This window comes from Halichoerus grypus, chromosome 10 (genome assembly GCF_964656455.1).
Source record: "Halichoerus grypus chromosome 10, mHalGry1.hap1.1, whole genome shotgun sequence".
Taxonomy (NCBI): Eukaryota; Metazoa; Chordata; class Mammalia; order Carnivora; family Phocidae; genus Halichoerus; species Halichoerus grypus.
The window spans coordinates 76,279,828-76,304,174 of NC_135721.1; the positions used below are offsets into that span (position 1 = coordinate 76,279,828).

The 24,347-nt window shown below is 49.8% G+C and overlaps 1 protein-coding gene across 1 annotated transcript; it reads left to right on the forward strand.

The window, feature by feature from the left end:
- The first annotated feature begins 3,438 nt into the window (after window positions 1–3,438).
- On the forward strand, window positions 3,439–23,917 carry CNGA3 (cyclic nucleotide gated channel subunit alpha 3). The gene is made up of 6 exons (XM_078057456.1): window positions 3,439–3,608; window positions 3,813–3,923; window positions 6,171–6,350; window positions 17,260–17,364; window positions 19,545–19,651; window positions 22,506–23,917. Exons 1-6 carry the CDS (start codon window positions 3,439–3,441, stop codon window positions 23,915–23,917), a joined length of 2,085 nt encoding a protein of 694 aa, XP_077913582.1.
- The last annotated feature ends 430 nt before the right edge of the window (window positions 23,918–24,347 follow it).

Sequence of the window (24,347 nt, forward strand, 5' to 3'; positions counted from 1 at the left end):
GAAGACATCAGGTGCTCCGCAAAGTGCAAAGCTGACGACAAGTTGCCATTCTGATGAGCACCGCTGTCTCCTCCCAGGGACAGGGGAAACCTTTACCTCACAGACAGGAAGTTCCTCTTTATAAGAAAACTTAGAAGATGAACATCACAAGTTGAAAATTACCTTCTCCTTCGAAAACAGCCACATCGTTGTGTTGTGCTGGCTGCTCTTTTTCTTGCCAATCGCCAACTTCACTGAGCTCCTTCCTGCAAAGCCGTCATCACGCTGCCTACAGTCGGCGTCCACAAATGGGAGGGCAGCTTCGGGGCTGTTCTTGCCCCAGACCCCTCTGCCAGCTCCCGACAGGACGGGGCTTGGGCCCCCATCTCTCCTGCCTCTGTATTTCTCTGGGAGGTTCTGGATCCCCATTCTTCCATTGATTGCCAGAAGTGGCTCCCTTTTTCTCAGTACCTGTGGGTCCTCGGGGACTCAAAGTGTCACCTCAGACATCTGGCTCTTCTCTCTTCCCATCTCCTCTTCCATCTGCTGGGTAAAATCAGTTTCTCTGAGGAATAACTAATTGGGTTGACTAAATACCCCCACTCATTGAACGAGGGTAGAGACTCGGGAGCTAGAAGACATCAGAGAACTTCAAGCATCAAAAAAACAAGTGGGAGAAGAAAAGGCCCGCTTGGGTCCCTTGAACTTACTTCCTAGAAGGCTTTCCCTATTCTTCACAGCAAAATGTGCCTTTTCTGGACTTGGCTGTTTGAGCGCTACTTAAGTCAATACAAAATCACCAATTTTTCCTTTAGTTCCTTTTTGAAGACTACAAAACTTCAGGGAGGGTAAGTGACCAGCCCACAGAACACCTAGCTAATAGGTGTTAGGGTAGGGATTCAAACCCAGGCCTCCTGGCTCCCCACTCTGTCCCTGCCCTTCGAGTGAGTGTCCCAGACCCAGCCCCCACATGGGAGCCCTCACCGCTGCCAGGAGGAGGCCTGCTTTGGAATCTGGGGTGGGTTTTGCCCTCCTCACATACTCATCAGCTCTGATGTCATTGATTCTTTTGCTACTAATGCAAATAAATCTGTTCTCAGGATGTGTCCTCACGTAATTAACAGAAAGCAGACTGGGCAGAAATGCTGGGCCAGCTTCTTGGTGCCCAGAGCTCCCTGAGGAACTGCTGGTGGGGACAGAACACCTTCACCCTTGGGATTGCCTCCAGATCTTCTGGGCACACATGCTGTGACGGAGCTGCAGCCCAGCTGTCGGTTGCTGCACCCCTAACCCCACCACACACCAGCTGCTAGGATCCAGGGACTAGAGATATGGACTCACTCACTTTCATCCCACTCTTCCTCCTCTAGGAACTGCCCAGGGTGCCTTGGAATGCGCATTCTATCCTCATAGTATACAGATTATTAGGAGGGCTAGGGGATCAGAGCTTCCAAACTGCAGCAGGCCCTCTGGCAGTGTTTCCCATGAGTCTAAAGATGAAAAACATGGGTGGTCTTTTAGGGGTAGAGAGGGAGAATTCTATTAGATGGTTTGAAAATAAAGAGCCATGCCCACATAGTATAGCCAGGTGGACCAGAGCCATGTCTCCAGTGGCATACCACAGGGCTCAGTCCTCAGCCATGTCCTATTAAACTTTTGCTTTAATCGGTGCCATATGTGAAAATACAGAGAGCAGCTTCATAGAGTGGAGGAGAGCAGGCTTTTTTTTTTTTTTAAGATTTTATTTATTTATTTATTTGACAGAGAGAGACACAGCGAGAGAGGGAACACAAGCAGGGGGAGCAGGAGAGGGAGAAGCAGGCTTCCCGCTGAGCAGGGAGCCCGATGTGGGGCTCGATCCCAGGACCCTGGGACCATGACCTCAGACGCTTAACGACTGAGCCACCCAGGGGCCCGAGAGCAGGCTTTGACATGGGATGGAATGACATTCAAATCTCGGCTTTGCCACTTGGCCGTATGATCTTGGGGAAGTTATTTAATCTCTCTGAACCTCAGTTTTCTCTCTTATGCGGTGGTTATGTGGATTAAATGATAAGATCTATATGGCTGACATTTAGTAAACAGTTAATAAATGGCCTATGGTTTGTGTGTTGCATGTGAACCAGATGGAGGTGGGAGGAAAAAGTAGCATGGCACCACTGCATACCAAGGGTCCCAAAACATCAAGTGGCTCAGATAAATGGAAAGTCCAGAACTTACTTCCAACAAACCAATGGTACATGCACAAGATAGGACCTTCTGGCTTAACAGCAGCCCATGTTATAAGACTTTGGGTTTTGGCTGATGGTAGTTGGTGATAGGGACACCAAAGGCCCACAAACTCACAAACCTACAATGACCTCTGGCTTGGGGTCCAGTAACAACAGAGTGGTCTCAGTCTCCATGCCCAGCCAGGCAGGAATGCAGGAACCTGCTCACAGGAGCACGACCATGATGGGGAAGAGCCTTGAACCTGATGAGGCGTGGCTGGGTGAGCTGGGGGATTCCAGCCTGCAAAACCAGAAGTGGCACAGGTGTGAGAGCTGTCCCTTCGTGTCCCATCTACACAAAGGTGGTCATGGAGAAGATGAAGAGGCCTGCCTCTGTGTGGTTCCAGCACAAATAAAGAAGTAGCCTTGGTCTGAGGAAGCTGAGGGACAGAAGAGCCCGCTACGAAGATGGCCCGGGTGGACCATGGGACGGTAGTGAGCGCCCTGCGGCTGGAGATGGCAGGGATGTTGTAGAAACAGAAGTCAGCAGATCTGCAGCTGGGATTCAGGACTCTGCCTTCCAATCCCTCACTGAGGAGAGAGAGAGAGCCTTTTCCTGACATTAATTATTGCTTACTTCCTCAACTGTGTTGCCACCTGGTTAAGAAGGCTGATTAGGTTGGAATAGATCACGTGATGGAATTAATTTGTCCTGCCTGGGCTCTTCAAGACTCATAGAATGAAGTGTAAATCCCTAGGGGTCAATGCCTGGATGGCTTTTAATCAAGCTGATCAAATTTTTTAGCCCTAGGAGATTTTAAAAGACAGGGAACGAAAGGAAAATATACCCAAACACATTGGTCTTATTCTGGGCAGTTCAACAAACACCAAGGCTCTGCTGATGTGACTGGTGCTCATATCGAGCCGTGGGCACCTGTCCTATTTGCGCTCATGCTCTTCGCCCTGAATTGCACGGGCAAGGTCACTTGCCCAGCCCCCCACTGCAGGGGACAGAGGTTAGGGTTTGACAAAAGGCCACAGTAGAAATGAATTTTCATGCGAAATCACTGTACAAATGCACGTGGAGGTCTAGGCCAATTCCATACGATATTCCAGGACACCCCTCTTAACCAAATACCGAATGGGCTCCTGGGAAGGCTGCCGGCCGAGCACACAAATACCTGCCCAGGTAGTGTGACTGTGGCGTACCCACAGTCTGGCCTTAGCAGATAGGATTTCAGTATGCAGAATGGTGTTTGAACCAGAATTCTTGTTCTGGGATTACTGTGCCGAAACAGCTGCTGTGGTTCCCGATGGTGGGCCCTGGGACACCCCCGCCCGGCGCTCGGATGAGGACCATGTGCTGCTGGCCTGCACCCTTAAGTCCATGGGCAGTGGCTGGACAAGCTACCTTCCGGGGTCAGGCTTGCTGTAAAAGAAAGGCCATGTTTATCCTAAAAGCTGGGATCTGCTGGATCCTGCTGGAGCACGGACTGACAGAGTGAAGACCAGTGCTGGCGGCTTTCCTCATTAAGCAGGACATCTGGCCAGCTCATCCCTGAGTGTGTCCAGGAGGGGATGAGCTTGAAATCAATTTAGCCTGCTGCATATTTGATTTCCTAGGGTCCACTCGCCGAGCGAGGAGACTTCATCAGAACTGCAGCAGATCGCCATGGAGACCAGAGGACTGGCGGAGTCCAGGCAAAGCTCCTACACCAGCCAGGGCCCCACCAGGTAACCGATCAGGCTCAGCGCTCTCCTTGGGAAGAGGGAGACCGAGGCAGGAGGAAGGTAGATGAGTCTCAGGAAGAAACGGGGCGGGGGGTGGGGGACGGTGGTGGAGGTGGAGGTGGAGTTGAAGATTTGGAGAAGAAAATGGGCAGGAGAAGAGCAGTCAGAAATCTATCCCTGAGTACTATCCTCTCAGGTCAAGTGTTCTGAGCTGAGAAAAACCTAAGAAAAACTGCTGTTATCTGGAATTGCTTTCATATAAAGTGATATTGAGGTACTTGCTCAAGTCTGGAAGAATTTAGAAAAAAGCCAACCAGGTAGGGTTCCAAAAAGAATTGAGAAACAAGACCAGGCAGCCACAGGAGAGCACTGGTGGACCTCAGTGGTGCGCAGATGGCCCTAGGGACACTGTCGTGATAGCCTCTGGCAGGCCCTCTTGGGTGCATAACTCACGTCCTTGCAAAAGGATTTGAAAGATTACCCAGGCTCTGAGCCGATGACATCTGCACTTGGCTTCGAGAGCGGTGCCACCTTGAAGAAGTCATCTTACCTTTCCAGATCTCATCTGGAGACGCATCGAACAACGTGAGGCTGGCATCAGAGCCAAGTGATGACTCACGACAGGTGCTCAACAAACATAGGGCTTGTTATTTCCTTCCACCATTTTATTTTTTTAACCAATGCTGTAGTTTTGTGTAGACACATGTTCTACAGTTTTTGCTTAAGATTATTACAAAAATCAATTCCTCTAGTTATTTTTCATATTTTTCATTGCGGAGGAATATTTGTTTCACTAGCCCCTTATAGCTGGGCATTTCCATGATTTCCAGTGTTTTTGTCATACTAATAAAATGCTGTCTTAAGGCTCACTGATTGCAAGGAAGAGGACACCTTCACACCAGCCCATATTGAAAGGCCTGGGGGAGGGCCGAGGCAGGAGGCTGGTGCAAGCTCAGACAGACCACCTCACGGAAAGGGAGCCAACGGGGCTCATGAGAGGTGAGCGGGGGAGGCACCTGCCCTCTCCTTCTCATTTTCTCCTGGCGTGTCATGATCTTTGTGATTTTTTTTTTCCCCTGCATGTCTCCTCTGTTTCCGGCTTTCTCTGTTCACACATCAGCAGGCACAGGCCTGTATAAAATGCCCTTTGCTATACAATCTTGGGTGGAAACACCCAACCCCATCTTGGAGTGGTTTTTAGTTCAGAGGCTTGAGTGACTCTCTGTGGGTGTCTTGTCCATTCCTGGGCCTGTCGGCTGAAGTTGGAGTGCGGAGCGTGACCTTGCTTCCAGCGCCTCGGCAGCGGGAGGGTGGGGGCGGGAGGAGTGTCCAGGGCAGAGCGGCTGGGCTGCGCAGGCATCTCCGTGTCTGTCTGCAGCAGCGGCCGTCAACGTCTCTGTGCGTGGAATGTCTTCTTGCTTTAACTTACTCTCTTAGGCAAAGTTCCCAAGTGTGTGATTAGGGCCAAGGCACGCGACAGCCCATGACCTCGTTCTAGACTGCTCAGAACTTATTTGATTGAGAACAGTGGCATGCACCGTAGGTACCAAGTCAGGACAACCAGAAACTGAGAAGCAGAGGTCAGGCTCTCTTCTCATTCCCCTTGGAAGAGACAGGGAAGGCAGGAGGCAGAGGGAAGGCTTCTCATGGAAAGCTGGAGCTAAGTTGGGCTCTGGGGACATGGGCTGACCGGTCTCAGGGGCTTGCGACCCCAGGAGGGTCTGGCTCCAGGAGATGGGTCAGCACAACTTGCCAAGGAACTTGTGTACAAGCCTGGGGAGGAAACAAGAGTGTGTATAACAAACAATAAGACAAGGGTTAGGAAAAGAATCTAAGTTGTATCTGGGCACTTGTTCCTTTAAACCTTGTTCTAAATTTTATCACCATTTGCAGATTTGATTCTTTTCTATTCCTATGCTTACCAGTCATAACAAAGAGCTCTACAAAAGGAATGATAAGCAGAAAAGCTGCTAATGCCCCATTTGAAGGATCACGCCTTTGGCAGACTCCAAGTGTTAAAAGGACAAAGTTATAATGAAGACAATGCCCCTTATCTAGAAAGCTCTGTCCCAGATGGCAGGTTCTGGAGGAGAAGGGAATAAAGCCCCAGTGGAGTAGAGATGCATACCTGAGCCCAGGGCCCCCAGGACCCATGTCCTGCCAGTCATCTCTACTTCCGCCCCAGCCCTGGAAAAGAGGGCTTTCCGTCTCCTTCCTCTCTGCACTGGCTGCCTGTCCATGTCCTTCCAGGATGTCTCGCCTGATCATCTCACTGCAAGCCTGGACTACCAGGCACTTACACCATGAGGCCCAGAGAACAGACTCCTTCCTGGAGCGTTTCCGTGGAGCTGAGCTCAAGGAGGTGTCCAGCCGAGAAAGCAATGCCCAGTCAAATGTGGGCAGCCAGGAGCCACCAGACAAAGGGAGAAGGTAAGGAACCAAAGGGATGAGCCACCCGCACCAGGTGGGGGTGGGGCAGGAAGCACTGCTTTGCTCCTGCAGCTTAGATCCACTGTGTGAGTGGCCTGGAGCATCAGCCTCGTGACCTGGGCCTTGAAGAAGGTGTCTGGGGTGGGGGAGTACTGCATGCTGTAACAGTCACTGCCCCTAGTGCAAGAAGGACTGCAGGAGAATAAACCCTCTAACCAGGGTCCCCAGCCTCCTTTGACCCTGCACAGAGTTTCCATCAGCGCCCCCTGGAACTGGTGCTCTCAAATGCATCTGGGGATGCTAGCCTCACCCATCTCTCTCCATCAAAGGACCCTCATCCTAGATTGCACTGTGACCCACCTTACTAAAAACCAGGGACTTTAACCGATAAGCCTAGGGAGTACCTAAATGGTACCCACAATTTTATGCATAGGTTTACATACAATCTTCTGGGAGGAAGGTCTGAAGGTTGGTCAGAATGTTCAAGAGGAGCCATCCATATCCCAGATCAGGATAGGAACTATGGGGGTGGGGAGTGTAGGTGGGGTAGGGTGGGGCATGGGGAGAGTGTTGGCTTTTTGGTAGGAGAAGGGTCTGCAGAACAAGGGCTCTGAGCATCTTCATGCATGGCCCACCACATGAATGGGGGCTGTGGCTGGTGCAGACATTTGAGAGAAATCTGCAGGTGCTGACTTACACCCCCCCCCATACACACATCCCACACACAGAGCTGCTGCCTCACCTCTCTTGTTCTTGGGAAGTCTCCTCAGCCTGTGGTCAGCAGGGAGACCACTGGGCCACCACAGGTTGAATCCAGTGACACTGAGCAACAGAAGTCTCTTTAAGACCCTCTAGGCAGGGCGCCTGGGTGGCTCAGTTGGTTAAGCAACTGCCTTCGGCTCAGGTCATGATCCTGGAGTCCCGGGATCGAGTCCCACATCGGGCTCCCTGCTCGGCAGGGAGTCTGCTTCTCCCTCTGACCCTCCTCCTTCTCACTCCCTCTCATGCTGTCTGTCTCTTGTTCTCTCTCTCGCAAATAAATAAAATCTTAAAAAAAAAAATTAAAAAAAAAAAAAGACCCTCTAGGCAGTCAGAGAGGAAGAGAGGTAAGATATGGAGGGGGAAGCTGATCACCTCTGAGCCTCTCAAACAGGAAGCCTCTTGCTCAGAATCTGCTTTCTGAAAAGGGGCTTAGAAAGATCTTTTGGCTGAATTCTCTAGGTAAGGCCAAGATTTATAAGATGTAAAGGTGAAAACAAGCATGGTTGTTGCAGAACAGGTGGTCCTTATATAATTGCTAGAGAAAATCCTTCATGTTTTTGTGTCAAATGAGCAGAAGAAGGAAGGGCTCAGGTGTGAGTGGCTCAAACAGGCATCCAAGGGCCCCTGGGGAGGGAAGGTCATGCAGCTTCAGAGGAAGCAGGATGGATCTTCCGGGTGCTTCCATTTTGCTTCCATGTTTGTATGTTTGTGTTGTAGGCTTATTGTAGATTATGCAGTAGATTGCAAAATATACAAGCATATTTAAGATAAAATATGAGAGTTCAAGGAAATTTCTTGCTAGCAACCACTCTAGGAGAGGAACATTTAGTCTTCCTGCTGGGAAAGGCATAAGAATTGCTGGCTGAGATGCAAAGGCCTGGCATTTTTGGGCTCACGTTTTCACCTGGGCTTGGACCACAAACCCTCAGGCTTTCTGGGCTTGGGAAGGGACCACAGAGGGCCCGGGTGCTGGTGGGGATGTGTGCAGGGCCATCCCAGGTTCCCAGGGCTAGGCATCCTAGACCGAGAGGGGGCTCCATGACTATAAGGCCTGTGTGCTGTTGGCTGCTGAGCCAGAAAGGAAGGAGGGATGGCAGATAAGGAAGAAGAGAAGCCAGAGGAGGAGGAGGGGAGAGAGGTTTGCTACCGAGCCAGCCAGACTGCTTCAGTTTCTGGTGGGCAAGCAAAGACTTCTTTGCTAACGTGATCAAATTATCTTCTCTAAAACTTAGCCTAATGAAGATGAACATTGGCCTCTTTGTCCATTTCCCAATGTGACCAGATGAGCAGAGGGTTGAGCTAGGACCCCATCAGGGTCAGGTCCCAACCATATCTCAGTCACTCAGCTGAGGGTTCAGAGTGGGTAGGTGCGTGCGATGGTGCAGGGTGGTGGCTGATCAATCAGGGAGGCTTCTTGACAGAGGAAGACTTGGGATTTTCCAGGCAAATCCCATTGGCAAAGCAGAATGTATGCAAAGACAGGTCTTGGTCATTCTGTTGGTTTGGCCTTCAGAGACCCCAGACACAGAGATGTGGTAAACACAGACCACTATATCGCAGGGAGCTACACTTTCTTTCCCAATTTCACAGGGGTTGGGAAAATCCTCGGGACACTTTCTGATGATCAGAACCTCTCCCAAAACAGTTAGAGCCACATCCTGGATGGTGAGAAGGAGGGAGACTGGAGCAGGGGTGAGCAGAAGTACCAGAATGGCATTTGGCTCCATGTTTAGCATCATAGAAGAGGCTCCCTGAGAGCCAGGCAGGAGTATCACCAGCCAGTGGCTTTGGTCCTGGCCGTCCTCTGTGAATGGTCTGCAGTGACGATAGACAGGCAGCTTGAGGCCACGCTGGCTTTATTAAACTAGCTGTGTCAACAACTGAGCCCTAGGAGATAATGCCCTTTCCTAGAGAACACTGTGAAGGAGGACCGCGCGATTCAGCTTTAAATAAACGTGCAGTTGGGTGCACAACCAGCCTCCACTCTCTCCCCAGTTCTTATAGAGACCAGGGTGGTGGGCCCGGAGTGTTAAGATTAATGTGGGGGACAAAGGCCCAGGGCAAGATAGACTCAAAACTGGGACAGTTCTGTCCACGGTCTATTTTCTGCCCTGCAAGTCAAGTCAGATGCAGCTGCTGTGATTGCGTTTTCAAGGTGGGGGGAGGGCGCCTCCTGAGAGCCCTGCCTGCGCAGATGAGGGGAGCAGGTTGCTGCGGCTGCTGAAGGTGCTCAGCCCGCTTCATCTGAGTGCACCCGTGAGGGCAGGTGCACCTCGGCTTCATGTCTGTGCCCCTCGTAGCTCCTAGCACACTGCCCGGCACATGGTTTAAACTGAATGAAATTGAGTGGAACGCGAGGCCAGGATTGGGTGGGATTCACATAGCAACTCTCATTTATTCAGAAGACTCAGTTTAGCCAAAAGTTCATCCTCTCTTCCCACAAGGTTTACTACAGCTAACCAGTCACAAAAAATGTTTGTTCTGGATGCTTCAAGCTGCGTGGAAAGGCCCAGGGCACAGGGGATGGGGTACCGGGATAACCACCTGGGGCGAATGATCCCCAGCAGTTGGAACTGAGCTCAGATTCCTATGCTGCATTCTGTTTACTTCCCTGCAGTGGCTGGCCCCTGGCCAGAAACAACACCAACACCTGCAACAACTCAGAGGAGTGAGTACCTCTGCTCCCCAGCAGAGCCCCCTCGCTTTCCCTGGTCCCACCGGCCACCTTCCTTCCTGTAGATGCCCCAGCTCCGCCTCCCTGCTCAAACATGTCTGCTTCCCGGGACACCACTAGACTAGAATCCCGTTCCTTTCATCCAAATACCATCCCTGTGGACAAATGGTGAAGGGACCTGGTCCATATGACTTCTTGGAGCAAGTCATGTTCTCTCTTCCCCTCATTTTTCTCATCTATAATGCAAAGGGGTTGAATTGCATAAATGTCTTAAGCCTTGACATCTTCTATCGCTATGTATTTGAGGGTGCAAACTCTGAGTTCCTTTACAGAGCTGTGCATATTCTCCTTCATGATGAGAATGCATTTTCCTTTCTACAACCTCAAGCTCCAGGGGGCCCCAGTGAAATGCCCTTGTCCTAAGGCCGATCCAGGCCAATTTGGAGGGTGTGATCAGGACAGTGGGAAGAGGAAAATTAAATATTTCCAGAGACTAGCCTCTTGAAATGTTGACCTGCTGTAATTTTTATCACCAGATGTTGAGCTGGCAGATCAGTTTGAGGTATGATTCTGGCAAGTGCCACTCAAGCGTCCAGGGAGGGTGTGTGCATGTGTGTGATCATACACGCGTGTTAGCACGTGTGTGTGTGTGTGCACATTCTCCAGCCTTCTTTATGGAGTACCATGGGGGTAGGCACGGGAGGAAGTCTCAGTTGGAGCTTAGGGAAAAAACCATCAATATCAGCAAGAAATCTGAATTTCCTGACTTCCATTTGAAAGAGAAATGTGCCAAGACTTTTTCTTATTTCCCTTTGTTCCTTGGAAAGAAGTTTTTCACATTTCCCTCCATGAAACTTAGTTGCATTTTGTTTGCATAAATATCGATATCCAATCCCGAGACTCAAATGCCAGCAGTCAAGATAAATGAAATTATTTAATCTGCAAAACAGCAGCTATTGTGATATGTGCTTGATCTAAAGCCAAGCTTGATATGAAACACCTTTGAAACCCTGGTGTTGGGTCCCGCAGTCTGAGAAAGGCTCAGGGCACTGGAAAGCATGGACAGAGGTCCTGCGGGTCTCTAGCCTTCTCTGTTCTGGGGCTGGGATGTAGGCGAGGATGGAAGGGGATAGTGTTGGCTGCATCAGGCTCTTATACATCTTTTCAGATGGGTTCGAATCCTGGATCCACACTGCAGTCCAAGGATCAAGGACAAAATTGGGGACTGTCCCAAAATGTGACCATCTGGGCACAGAGTTACAGAAATAACTCTTACGGACGTCCTTCCCCATTCTTCCACCACGTTTCTGGTATTTTCACTTCGTCCCATGGGTCCTGAATCATTTTTCTCTCTCCCGGAGCAAACTGCTCCCAGCCCAAACTGGCGTTGTTTTGCGGCTCTGTATAGGTCTTTCAGGGCAGTGCTGGGTGGATTCAGAGATGCAGCTGGATGGCGCTGGGTCTTCCATAGGCCCACAGCAGGTTGATAACTAGGGGAAAGACCAAGGCCTGTAACCCCCAGCCACACATCCTGGCCTGGTGTAATTAAACTCCCAGCGGGTCTAAGCGTGCCTGATAAGCTTGTGGGCAGCGCCCTCTGCTGGTGCCTTGACATTAAGACTTCAGTGGCAGAAAACCCTTCAAGGGACACTGCATGGTTGATTCAAGAGGACAGAAGATGGGTGACTGTCCTTGCTCCTCTCATTTAATAAGTTTAATAATTTTTTATTTTTATTCAATTTATTCATGCGCTCACTTTAAAAAACTTGGAAAACACAGAAAAGCACCCATGAGCATATACCCTCAAAAAATATACTTCGTTTTAGTAGTGGAATCCCATTATCGGAGATAACCCCTCTTAACATGTTGGGAAATATCCCTCCAAGTTTTTCTATATATACTGAACAGATAGATAGATAGGTAGATAGAAAGAATGAATATATTATATAAAAATATATGATGTATATACTGGTATATACTATATTATAATTATTATATATCCTATATAATAATTATTATTTTATTATTATAATTACACATAATTATATATATGATATATAGATATATATATTGAGATCAATATATATCATCTCTCTCTATATGTATTATCAATACATATATGCTGGTTAAGTGCATTTGTATCCCAATTCAGCCACAAAGAGCTTTGTGACCTTGGGCAAGTTACCTGACCTCTCTGTGCATGTTTCCTGACTTGTAAAATAGGGTTTGTATTAATGTCTTACTTGCAGGGTTGTGTGAAGACTAAATATGTGAATACATGTACAATGATTAGAACAGTACCTGGTACATAGTAAGTGCCCAATAAATACTGACTAGCGAGGTAAGCAGAACAATTTCAGTACCACCTCCCTAAAGATGGCTACATCCTAATCTCTGGAACCTGTGGCAAGATTACCTTATATGGCAAAGGGGACTTTGCAAGTGTGATTAAATTTGAAGACCTTGGAGATTATCCTGGATTACCAAGCAAGCCCAATATAATCACATGAGTCCTTAAAAGCAGAAAGGGGAGAAGAAGAGTGGGTCCGCGAGATGAGATGGAAGGAGGAACAAGAGGGATTTTCAATGTGAGAAGGACCCAACCAGCAATTGCTGGCTTTGAAGAAGGAGAAAGGGGGACACCAGGCGAGGCATACAGCAGCCTCACAAAGCTGGGAATAGCCCCCTCCATTTTCAGCAGCAAGAACACAGGGACTTTGGTCCTACAGCTTCAAGGAATGGAACACGCTGCCAACAACCCCATTGAGCAGGAAACACATTCTCCCCCAGGGCCTCCAGAAAGAAACGCAGCTTGCCAGCCCCTTGATTTTTGTCCCGTCAGACTTGTACCAGACTTCTGATCTACAGAACTATAAGATAACACATGTGGCTTGTTTTAAGCCTCTACGTTCTCGGTGATTTGTTATGGCAGCGATAGAAAACTAGTAATGCAAGCTTTTGATACCAGGAGGGGCCTACTCCTGAAACAAATACCAAACAATGTGGGAGTGGCTTCAGAGAAGACTCCAGAAGAATTCTGAGGAGCATAACAAAAAAAACAAAAACAAAAAAAAACCCTAGACTGTTTGAATAGGTTGTTGGTAGAAATAAGGACATTAAAGACTCTGCTGATGAGGGCTCAGAAGCAACCTTGTTGCTTGAATGGTTGTAAACAGACTATTAGTAGGGATCCAGGGCTTTAAGGGTGCTGCTGGTGAGGACTCGCAAAAAACTGAGGAGCAGGCTATTGGAAACTGGAGAAAGGGGAATTCTTGCTTTACAGTGGCAGAAAGCTTAGTGCAATTATGTCCTGCAGGAAGGGTGGAAAGCAGAACTTGTAGGCAATGAGCTTGAATATTTAGTGGGTATTTCCAACCAAAGGTGTTGAAGGTCCAGCCTGGTGTCTTCTTGCTGCTTATGGTAAAACCCAAGAGGAGAGAGATACGTTGAGGGAAGAATGGTAAACAAGAAGGAAACAGGACTTCAGGAATTTGGAAATCCTCAGCCTACTCACATGGAAAAGATACTAAATTTTAAAAACTGTCAGGAAAGCATGCTTTGCGAAAACGTCAAGGGTGTCGCTGAACAACCTTTTGCTAATACCTCAGAAAGATCCAAAGTTCTGAATTCAACAAAAGACTCCCTGAAGAGATGAAGGGTGTGACTCACAGCTTCCCTCTGCCATCCCAGCAGAAGCCAAAGATAGAGAAGGGATTTCTCAGACAGATCTGTGGATGAGCCACTTGTCTAGCACAGTGAATCCCTCTGATACACATGACCTGGAATGTTCTGGAAGATTTTCTGCCAGCTGAAACATGGCCAGCTTGGACCTGAAGGGGCAGAAACAGCATGAAATGGAGGGAGACTGTGGGACCACTAAATTCTAGATGCAGGAAACAGGTTGATTAGAATATTCAGCTACAAACAGACAGGTGCTCCCTTTAAGGAGGAAGAAAGGATAGCTCGAAGGGCAGAGCCTTGAGCCCAGAGGCATGAAAACCACAGAGGATTTATCTCAGGCCTTGAGACAGAATGGCTGTTGCCCTGCTGGATTTCAAAATTGCTTGGGACCAGTCACTCTCTTGTCCTTTGTTCTTCTCCCTTTTTGAACTAGAATATCTATAACTGATATCCTATACCTGCCCTCTCATGGTATCTTTGGAGCAGATGATTTGTTTTAGTTTCACAGGTTCACAAGGAGAGCGACTCACACCCAGAGTCTCACCCCTACCTGGTTTAGATGATAAGATTTGGGACTTTTGAGCTGATGAGACTTTTGGACTCTGAGTTGATGCTTTAATGGGATGAAACTTTGGGGGGTCTTGGAATGAGGGTAAATGCATTTAGCCCATTGGATGGATGTAAATGTTTGAGGGCCGAGGGACAAACTGGGGTAGGTGGCACCATGACTCCCCCGAATGTCCATGCCTTAATCCTCACCTCCTATGACTACATTACCTCACACAGCAAAAGGGACTTTGCAGATGTGATTAGATTTCAGGACCCTGAGATGGGGAGATTATCCTGGATTATCAAGGTGGGCCTGGTCTAATCACATGCATCCTTAAAAGTGGAGAATCTTTCCAGCTGCAGAGAACCAGAGAGATGGCATCTGGAGAAGGACTCTACCTGCTGTTGCTGGCTTTGACCATAGAAGAAGGATGCTGTGAACCAAGGTTGCAACAGCCTCTAAAAGCTGGGAATGCCCTCAGCTTACAGCCAGCAAGAAAAAGAGGATCTTGGTCCTCTATTTGCAAGGAATTAAATTCCACCAACAATCCAAATAAGCAGGAAACAGCTTCTCTCCTGGAATCCTCAGAAAGGATCACAGCCCTGCCCACACCTCAATTCCACTACGGGGAGGCCCATACCAGACTTCTGACCTACAGATCTGCGGTTTGGGTTGTTCTAAGCCATAACTGGTGACGGTTTGTTCTGGCAGCAATAGAAAGCTCATGCAGCTATTATTCTGAGCTTTTATTGCAGTCTGCTTTTAACTTGGCAAAATATTAGAAATGTTTTCCCGTGTCACCAAATACTGCCCAGTGGTTCTGGGCAATGTCATTTTGAGGGGCCTCATAGAATTCCAGTGTTGACGAATCTCCTCCTGTTGCAGGATTAGATTGCTTGTGCTTTTGACTGTTAGAAATAATGGTGGTTGTTACTTTTCCGTATGCATGTTTGCACCCATCCTTGATTACTTCCTTAGGAAGTGCTGTGTAAAGTATATTGGTCTTTTTCAATGAGTGTTTAATTAACAGGTGCTTATTCTCAACCGGGGCCTTCCTCCGGGATGCGGAATAGGGGGATCAGAGGGGCCTGTGGATGATTCTGGTGGGTTCCCCGGAGGCAGGCAGGTTCTATTACCTTTCCACTAGGTTTCCTCAACCCTTCCATGAGCAATAAAGCCTGCCTTGCAGAACTCGTGTAACTATTAACAGACAAGGTTTATAATAGTGCTAACGCATAAAGATGTGCCGTAAAGAGGAAGCAGAGTCAAGCCATGTGTTGAGGAGACATCTGCACTCACAGGACCTCCCTGCAGATGTAGATGGGAGGGGGCTATGCAGCCCCCAGCCTCACCGTCCAGCAACGTCTAGATAAGTGTCCGAACATGGCGGCATTTTCCTCAGACGACTCTAAGATTTGCCATTCGATGGCAGACCTGTTCTTGCCTGTGTGTATTTTGCTTCCCTTCTCCTTCCCTGGCTTCCTCATTGAGGGCCAGGCTTTCATTTGATACACAGGTGGGTTTTGACAACAGCCAACAAGCCATGCCCTTCCCTTCAGAACATGTGACTTCTGAAACTCCGAATGACTTTTCCGGAGTGGATGTGGGTTCATTTCCCTTTACCTCAAAATGTCTCTGGTCTCAAGCTCTTTGTGACTTCCTAGGGGCTCGTGAAAGTTGGTCAGAAATTGTAGAACATTAAACTGGACCACTATGTATACTTTAACGTATACAGTATACGCTTTAAAGGGGTGGTTTACCTTAAACCACCAAGCAATAAAATCAGTAACCTCGTTTCATCCCAGGGTGCTAGACCTATCCATTTCCTACACCATGCCCTCTCCTCCTTGTGACTGTTGCCCACCCTCTCCACTGTGGTAGTAGTGTCCTTGGCCTATGAAAATTGCTAAAAGTCCCCCTGTATCATCCAGTGACAAGGCGAAAAAGGAGAAGGAGAAAAAGGAAGAGAAAGAGAAAAACTGCTCAAAACAAGAGGAGTAAGTACTGAGAAGAGCTGCCTCCAATGAAGGGGTGCAGAGGTCACAGCAGGCCCGGCCTCTCCCTGGGTCCTGGGAGTCTGAGAACCTCGTTGTCAGGCCTTGGCGTCGGCTCTGCAGAGGGGCTGCTTAGTGCTGTGGGAGCAGAGTTGGTCCCAGGTGGGGATCAGGCTTCCTGAGACGGTGTGAGGGGCCCACTCTGCAGGGAGAGTCCTGCCCCAGCTCTGAGCACCCAGAGGGGGCTTATAGGTTCAGAGGGCTGTCTGCAGCCTTGGGTGAGCAACTAGGGGCTGTCCCTGTGAGCCTGCTCCTGTGCACCCCTCACCCCACATTCTGTTTGCCTGTCTGCACAGTTGGGGTAAGCTGAGGCCTACTCCTGGGCACTAGGAAATACTATATTCTCAAACTTCACTCCAAACCTGGTGGTGATGTGCACTGGGAACATTCCAAAGCCCTGTCAGTGAGCTGTTGATCTTGCACCCGCTGAGTCAAGGCAAAGGCAGAAAGATATCCTGGGGTCTCCTCCGGGGCATGGGAGCAGCTCTGCAGGCCTGGGCCAGCTTGTGGGGCATATGGGGTGGGAGAGAAGACACATGGCCCCAAAGAAAAAGAAGAATCTCCAGTACCACCTCTAAACTCTAATCCTCAGAAAATCTTGAAAATAAAAACAGAAAGCACCCTAAGCTGTTGCTTCCTTCAGTGTTGGCCCACATAACCTAGATGATTCCCAGGCTAGTTGGTTTTTGATGGAGAGACAGGATCCAAGCGCCTGGACATGAGTCTTCAGATCATCTGCCCGAATGCACTGCTTCAGAACCACTGGGCAGTGTATAAATGCACATCTCCAGCCCCAGCCCTGGAGGGTTCTGGGTGGGCCCTGGGAATCAGCGTTTTCACAGAGCTCCCCCAGATGGTTCCAACATTACCATGCTGCATTTGATTCCCAGCATGCTGAAGGACATGGGTGATACCATGGGCACATGGGAATGTCATCACCATAATTTTATTGTCAGCTGTGGCTCCCTGGGGAGCTGAGCTAGGAGGGAAGGACCTCCAGAGTCTGCCCTCTCCTAGCCTGTCCCCCCATGTAGGGATACCCTATGTGACTCCCCGAGACTGACAGGACGTGTCTCTTGAGTTTAGCTTGCAGTTGCCGTAGGGTCTCTAAGCTAAGCTGAATCTCGAAGACTGTCCAATGATGTGATCTTTCAACACGCTGCATTGTTTGTGTGTCGATGTTTCCAGAAACAAGGACAGCGTGGTGGTGGACCCCTCCAGCGACATGTACTACCGCTGGTTGACTGTCATTGCCCTGCCTGTCTTCTATAACTGGTGTCTGCTGGTGTGCAGGTAGGGGTGGGGGCAGGGTATCCACACAAGGAGGGGGTGAGGGTGGCGGGGCCAGGAAGGGTGAGGGCAGTCAGGCCTCAAGACAGAGCTCTGGCTCCCACTCAGGGGACTGGATTTCTGGGCCCCACGTGGCCACCATCCAACTGAGTGTACCTACTTCTCCATCAGTAAGGAGGATCTAAAAGAGCACCATCAGAGTTCTCTGAAGCACCGGTGAGGACCTGTGCTTGTAATGGACAGCAAGGGTCCTGTCGAACATTCTTAATCCAGCTGTAGGAGGAAGATGCAGGGGCGAGTAGCTACTCTTCTGAGGGGAAGTGGGTGGGGGTTGGGCATTCCTGAGCAGCCAACAGGACAAGGACACAGGGAAGGGCACAGTTCTCTGTAAGCTGTGGGCTGTGGGCCTCCCCAGGCAAGTTGCAGTGCTGGGGTGTAAGCTGCTGCCCTTATGAGGGCAGTCGGGGCCTTTGGGGTGCTCCTGAGAAGGCCTGCGGGACAGGGATGCAGGGCAAGGGTAGATGTGGGCTTCGGGAAGTTCCCCGCAAATGTACTTTTGGGATGCAAGGCAAGCTGTTGCTCTTCTGGGGAGAGCTGGAGGCTCTGGAACTTTCCTAAGCAAGCTGTAGGAGGCAGGTGCAGGGTGAGCTGCTAACTCTTCTAATAAGGGATCAGGGGAGGGAGGTTTTAGGGTCTCCTAGGAAATCTGCTGCATGGCAATACAGGGGCAGGATGCTGCTCTTCTGAAGGTAGGCTGGGAGTCTGGGCTTCCCTGAGCAAGCGTACAGGATGGAGGGTGCCAAGGGGCTATGTTCTCCTGAGGGCAAACAGGACCTCTGAGCATCCCTGGGCAAGCTGCAGGCCAGGGAGGCAGGGCCAGCTGCTGCTGTCTGTGGACAAGCAGGGGCTTTGGGGCATTTCTGAGAAAGTCTGTAGGAGAGAGAGGTAGGGATACCTTGTCTTTCCACTGATGGTGTTGGTGGGAGTCTGGCCTATCTGAGTGAGGTGCCGGGCAAGGATGCAGGGACAAGAGGCCGTGTTTCCTGAGTGCTGGGCTTTGCAGCCTTCCTGCGCCAGCTCATGAGACAGGCCTGCAGGGGTGAGCATGGGCCTTCCCGTGGCAGCTGAGGCTTTGGGCGCTCCGGAGGGGGAGGGAGAGGCTACCCTTCTGAGGGGGCAGGGGCTTGGGGAAGCTCCTGAGCAAGCAGTTGGAGGACAGGGGGGCAAGGCACTGTTCTTCTGGAAGTACACAAGAGGCTGTGGGGCTTTTCCAAGCAAGCTTCAGGGCAGGCTAAGGGGGGAGCTGCTACTCCCTGAGAGTAAGTGACGGGGTTCAGGGCCCTTCCCAGCAGGCCTGCAGGACAAAGATGTGGGCTGAGCTGCTGCTCTTCTGAGGGTGGATTGAGGAGGTGCGGGGAAGGCAAGGGGACTCTGCGACAATCCTGAGCAAGCCTGCAAGACAGACAGCTGCTGCTTCTTGGGGATGGGGAGGAGACATGCTACTATCTGAGTGTAAGTGGGGGCTTTGGGGGTTATCTGAGCAAGGTGGGGGCATCTCCTGCTCTTCTGAGGGGAAGTGTGGGCGTGAGAAGGGGGAGAACTTGGGGCCGCTGCTAGCCCACCTGCAGGATGGGGATAAGTGGGCAAGCTGCTTCTGTGTGAGTGGGGGTGCTGGGGCTGCGGGCAAGCTGCCATTCTGAGGAGGCATCAGGGGGTTCAGGTTGCTCAGGAGCTGCAGGGTGGGGACATAGGCCCCAGCTGCTGCTCTTTTGAGGTGAAGAGGGGTATTTAGGGGATACTGTCCGTATGAGAAATAGTGAGCATAAGGATCTAGAAAGCAGAAAATATTTACTGGCTTGTTCCGTTGTTAATTTCTGAGAAATTCCTCTAGTTTTGTTGGCATTTGGCCCCAGAAAGGGCAAGTGCTCTGTCTCCGCACATGACTCCACCAGTGAGGCCTAGAACTGTCCCTCCTGGCATCCCGGAGCTTACTGTTAAGAGGCCACAGGGCTCACTCTTTGGGGCAGAAAAGCTTCTCAGAGCTGGGTCTCCTCCTCAGAGCTGGGGCACAAACCCTGCAGGCAGGGCTGATACCAAGATGAACGCCGCGGTGTTCAGCCCGGAGCTGGTGCCTGCTTCAGACCAGCCCCCCGATGTGCGCACTCCTTCCCTCGCTTGCTTAGGGCCTGTTTCGATGACCTGCAGTCTGAGCACGTGATGCTGTGGCTGGTCCTGGACTACTTGGCAGATGTCCTCTATGGCTTGGATGTGCTGGTGCGAGCCCGGACAGGTGAGCGGGTCCAGGCCCAGGGACTTGTCTGGGCCAGGCCACACGGCCCCCTCGTGCATCAGGAGGGGGACCACGGGGACCACAGGGCAGGTTCAGAAGTTCCAGAATGGTGGGCATCACCTCCCCCTGACCACGAGAGCCCAGGTGGGTCTGGGGAAGCCCCAAAAGTGAGGGCATGGTGCTGCCTCAAGCTCCTCTACAGTGGCCCTTTAGCAGAGGTCAGGGTACCTGGGTTCTGGTCTCTGCTGTCCCAACAAGCTATGGGACCTTGAGCAAGTCGAGTTGTCTCTCTGGGCCTCATTTGTATCACCTGTGAAATAAGGCCAAACTGTCATCTCTCAAAGGACCCCTCCTGCAGCGACAGTTCAATATGGCAGGAAACAGGAGGGAGAGCTCCATCAATCTTGGAGTTCCTTTTCCCAGACAGTCGGAGGATCCAAGACATGTTACTCTGTGGTTTTAGATGTATGGAGGAATAAAATCAGAAATAGGGCCCAAGTGGAGGATGAGTTCCCTCAGATCACCTCTGGGTGTGAGTGGGGGCTAAGAGCCCCCCATGTCTGAGGGTCCAAGCTGTATGTCCTTGGGGCATCTTTTTCTAATCTGCACGAAGACATCACATCAGCTGGCAGGGGCCCGGCTCGTCACTTTCAAGGTTTTTGAGCTGAAAGCCGTGCCATAGTTGCCAGTAGAAACACCACATCACAGCAGTAAGACTCCCTGTGGCTTCATGGTGTCAAAGCATTTCAAGCACCTCTTGGTTTCTCATGAGAACTGCTGCATGAGACAGGAAGTGCAGGCATGATTGTCTCCATCTTGCTGATTTGGAAACTGAGGCCCAGAGATGCTGGCCCAAAGTGCCCCACTGGCACTCCCTGCGTCTCCACAGTGCCCCGCATCATAAGTTAGAAGACCTCTGGGGCGCCTGGGTGGCTCAGTCAGTTAAGCATCCGACTCTTGATTTCGGCTCAGGTCATGATCTCAGGGCCCTGGGATCAAGCTCTGTCTTGCTCCCCACTCATCAGGGAGTCTGCTTGTCTCCCTCTCCCTCTGTTGCTCCCCCTGCCCATGTGCACTCTCTCTTAAATAAATAAATAAATCTTTTAAAAAGAAGAAGAAGAAGACCTCAAATATGCAGCTTGAGGTTTGCATGAGTAACTTAGTCCTGGTGGTCTGCCACTTCGTGGTCACATAAGCCCACCTTGATACGAGAGCTCCACGGGTGGCCTGAGTCATTGAGCCAGCTATTCCTGTTTCAACCAAGCTTCAGTGGGACAAGTCACCCCCACTCAGACAGGGGTCCCACCCCTGTCTGTGCTTTGGTGCTATCGCTGGTAATCTAAGATCAGCAGGGAGCCTCGGGGGGGAAGGCAGGTAGGCACAGAAACCAGGTCATACTTGAATGGGAAAAAATCTCCAGAATCAAGAGAGGACATTATTAAGGAAGTAGGGAGGAGTCCCAAGGTGCTAGGAGTGCTGTGGAATGATCTAGGGGCTCAAGAAACACAATGGTAACCAAAGAATGAAACGGAAAATTAGGGCGTGGGAGGCAGGGTGTCCCTACCATGTGATCACAAACTTGATGCTTGCTTTTCACAAAGGGGGTAGTCCTGCCTCCATCTAGCCCTCCAAGTGTGACCCTGGATCAGCAGCAGCGTCATCCAGACTTGTTAGAAGTAGACCCCAGACCTCTGGAACCAGCAGTGGGGATGGCCCAGACTCTGGGTTTCACAGAACCCTCAGTATGAGTCTGATGCTTACCAAACTCTAAAAGACATTCATCATATCATTCTCTCTACTTTTGTGCATGTTTGAAAATGTTTGGAAAAAAAAAGAAGAATGCAAATCTCAGCCTACTTGACTGATTTTACCAGTAATAACGCCTCATGACTCTCCGATGTCCAGCTCAGCTCCAGACCAGTCTGATGCTGCATATGTTTTCAGAGCCCTTGGGATGACAGTAATGTGCAGCCAGAAAGGAGAGCTACTGCTTCCATGGGCAATGTTTTTAAAAAGCAGGTCATGGTCCACTGGTGGCTGGTGAAATCAGTTTGATAGGCCATGTGCTTCTGCAATTTTTATCATTAATATTTTCAAACAAATAGAAAATCAGAGACAGTAGTATTATGAATCCCCATGTACCTTCACCCAGCTTCAGCAGTTACCAACATTTTGCTGTTTCATCTCTTCCCCCACACCCTTTTCTTGGCTGGAGTATTTTAAAGCCAGTCTCAGACAGTAACCACTTTAACATGTATCTCTAACTTTAAAGGACGCATTTTAAAAATATAATGTCCAGGGGCTCCTGGCTGGCTCAGTCAGAAGAGCATGAGGCTCTTGATCTTGGGGTCGTGGTGGGTTCAGGCCCCACATTGGGTGTAGAGATTACATAAATAAACTTAAATATATATATATTTAACACATCCATTTATCTTTTAAAATTTTTTTTTAAATTTTTTTATTGTTATGTTAATCCCCATACATTACATCATTAGTTTTAGATATAGTGTTCCATGATTCATTGTTTGTGCATAACACCCAGTGCTCCATGCAGAATCTTTTAAAATTTAATAATCATTCCTTGCTATCATCTAACAGCAGTCCACATTCAAATTTAGCCAATTAATCTACATTTTTAACTGAATAAAATAGGTCAGAATATCATAGATGAGAAAATATCAGAGTGCATTTTTGTAGTAAGAGCTAAATGTGGTTTTTGAAATTGCTTCTGTCATGTATGTATAACTACGTCTTCTTTAGTTACAGTGTAAAATATTTTCTTGTGGGCCACGGTCAAAAAAAAAAAAAAAAGCAGCGTCTTTAACACCCAAGTGACCTCCGTCTTTTTCTTTAGGCTTCCTTGAGCAAGGCTTGATGGTCAGGGATGCCCAGAGGCTTTGGAAGAATTACACAAAGACCGTGCACTTCAAGCTGGACATGTTGTCCCTGGTCCCCACAGACCTGGCTTATCTTAAGTTGGGTATAAACCACCCAGAACTGAGGTTCAACCGCCTACTGAAGTTTGCCCGGCTCTTTGAGTTCTTCGACCGCACAGAGACAAGGACCAACTACCCCAATTTGTTCAGGATCGGGAACTTGGTCTTGTACATCCTCATTATCATCCACTGGAATGCCTGCATCTACTTTGCCATTTCCAAGTTCATTGGTTTTGGGACAGACTCCTGGGTGTATCCAAACATCTCAAACCCAGAGTATGGACGCCTTTCCAGGAAGTACATTTACAGTCTCTATTGGTCCACCTTGACCCTGACCACCATCGGGGAGACCCCACCCCCTGTGAAAGACGAGGAGTATCTGTTTGTGGTCATAGACTTCCTAGTGGGCGTCCTGATTTTTGCCACCATTGTTGGCAATGTGGGCTCCATGATCTCAAACACGAATGCTTCACGGGCCGAGTTCCAGGCCAAGATTGACTCTATTAAGCAGTACATGCAATTCCGCAAGGTGACCAAGGACTTGGAGACACGGGTAATCCGGTGGTTTGACTACCTGTGGGCCAACAAGAAGACGGTGGATGAGAAGGAGGTGCTCAAGAGTCTCCCAGACAAACTGAGGGCCGAGATCGCCATCAACGTGCACCTGGACACTCTGAAGAAGGTCCGCATCTTCCAAGACTGTGAGGCAGGGCTGCTGGTAGAGCTTGTGCTCAAGCTGCGGCCGGCAGTGTTCAGCCCAGGGGATTACATCTGCAAGAAGGGGGACATCGGGAGGGAGATGTACATCGTCAAAGAGGGCAAGCTGGCTGTGGTGGCTGATGATGGGATCACCCAGTTCGTGGTCCTCAGTGATGGGAGTTACTTTGGGGAGATCAGCATCTTAAACATCAAGGGGAGCAAGTCAGGGAACCGCAGGACAGCCAACATCAGGAGCATCGGCTACTCAGACCTGTTCTGCCTTTCCAAGGATGATCTGATGGAGGCTCTCACCGAATACCCGGAAGCCAAGAAGGCCCTGGAGGAGAAGGGACGGCAGATCCTGATGAAGGACAACCTGATTGATGAGGACCTGGCCAAGGCCGGGACGGACCCCAAGGATATCGAGGAGAAGGTGGAGCACCTGGAGTCCTCCCTGGACGCCCTGCAGACCAGGTTTGCACGGCTCCTGGCTGAGTATAACGCCACCCAGATGAAAGTGAAGCAGCGTCTCAGTCACCTGGAAAGCCGGGTGAAGATCTGTGGGAGTGACCCTCTGTCTGACGGGGGTGCTCCTGGGGAGGCTGAGAAAACAGAGACCAAACAAGAGTGAAAGGCAGAGGTCCGTGCGTGTCCTCCTTCCCAGAGTCAGCCGTTGGTGTGATGCACAGTGGCCGCAGCTGAACGGCCCAGGACTCGGTGAGGTTGCATTCCCATTCTCCTTACCCTTTGTAGGCCATGTGGCCCTGGGAGAGAGCCTCAGTTTCCTCATTTAGGAAGGGGTCTCATCATGTCAGCCCCAGTTAAGTGGCAGGTTATTGTGATATCCCCATGGAACACTTGCATGGGGCAGGGTTTGGTACAGTGTGAGATGTCCCCAGTCCACGAATACGAAAGTGTGCGCACAGAACCCTTATTTTTTTTAATCCATGGGGAATTTTTAGACTTTTGAACTTTATTTTCTTGTAAATGGAAGATTATTTAGTCATCCACCCCCTCGCACACCCCATGCCACCACCTTCTGATAAGAGAGATGTAACAGA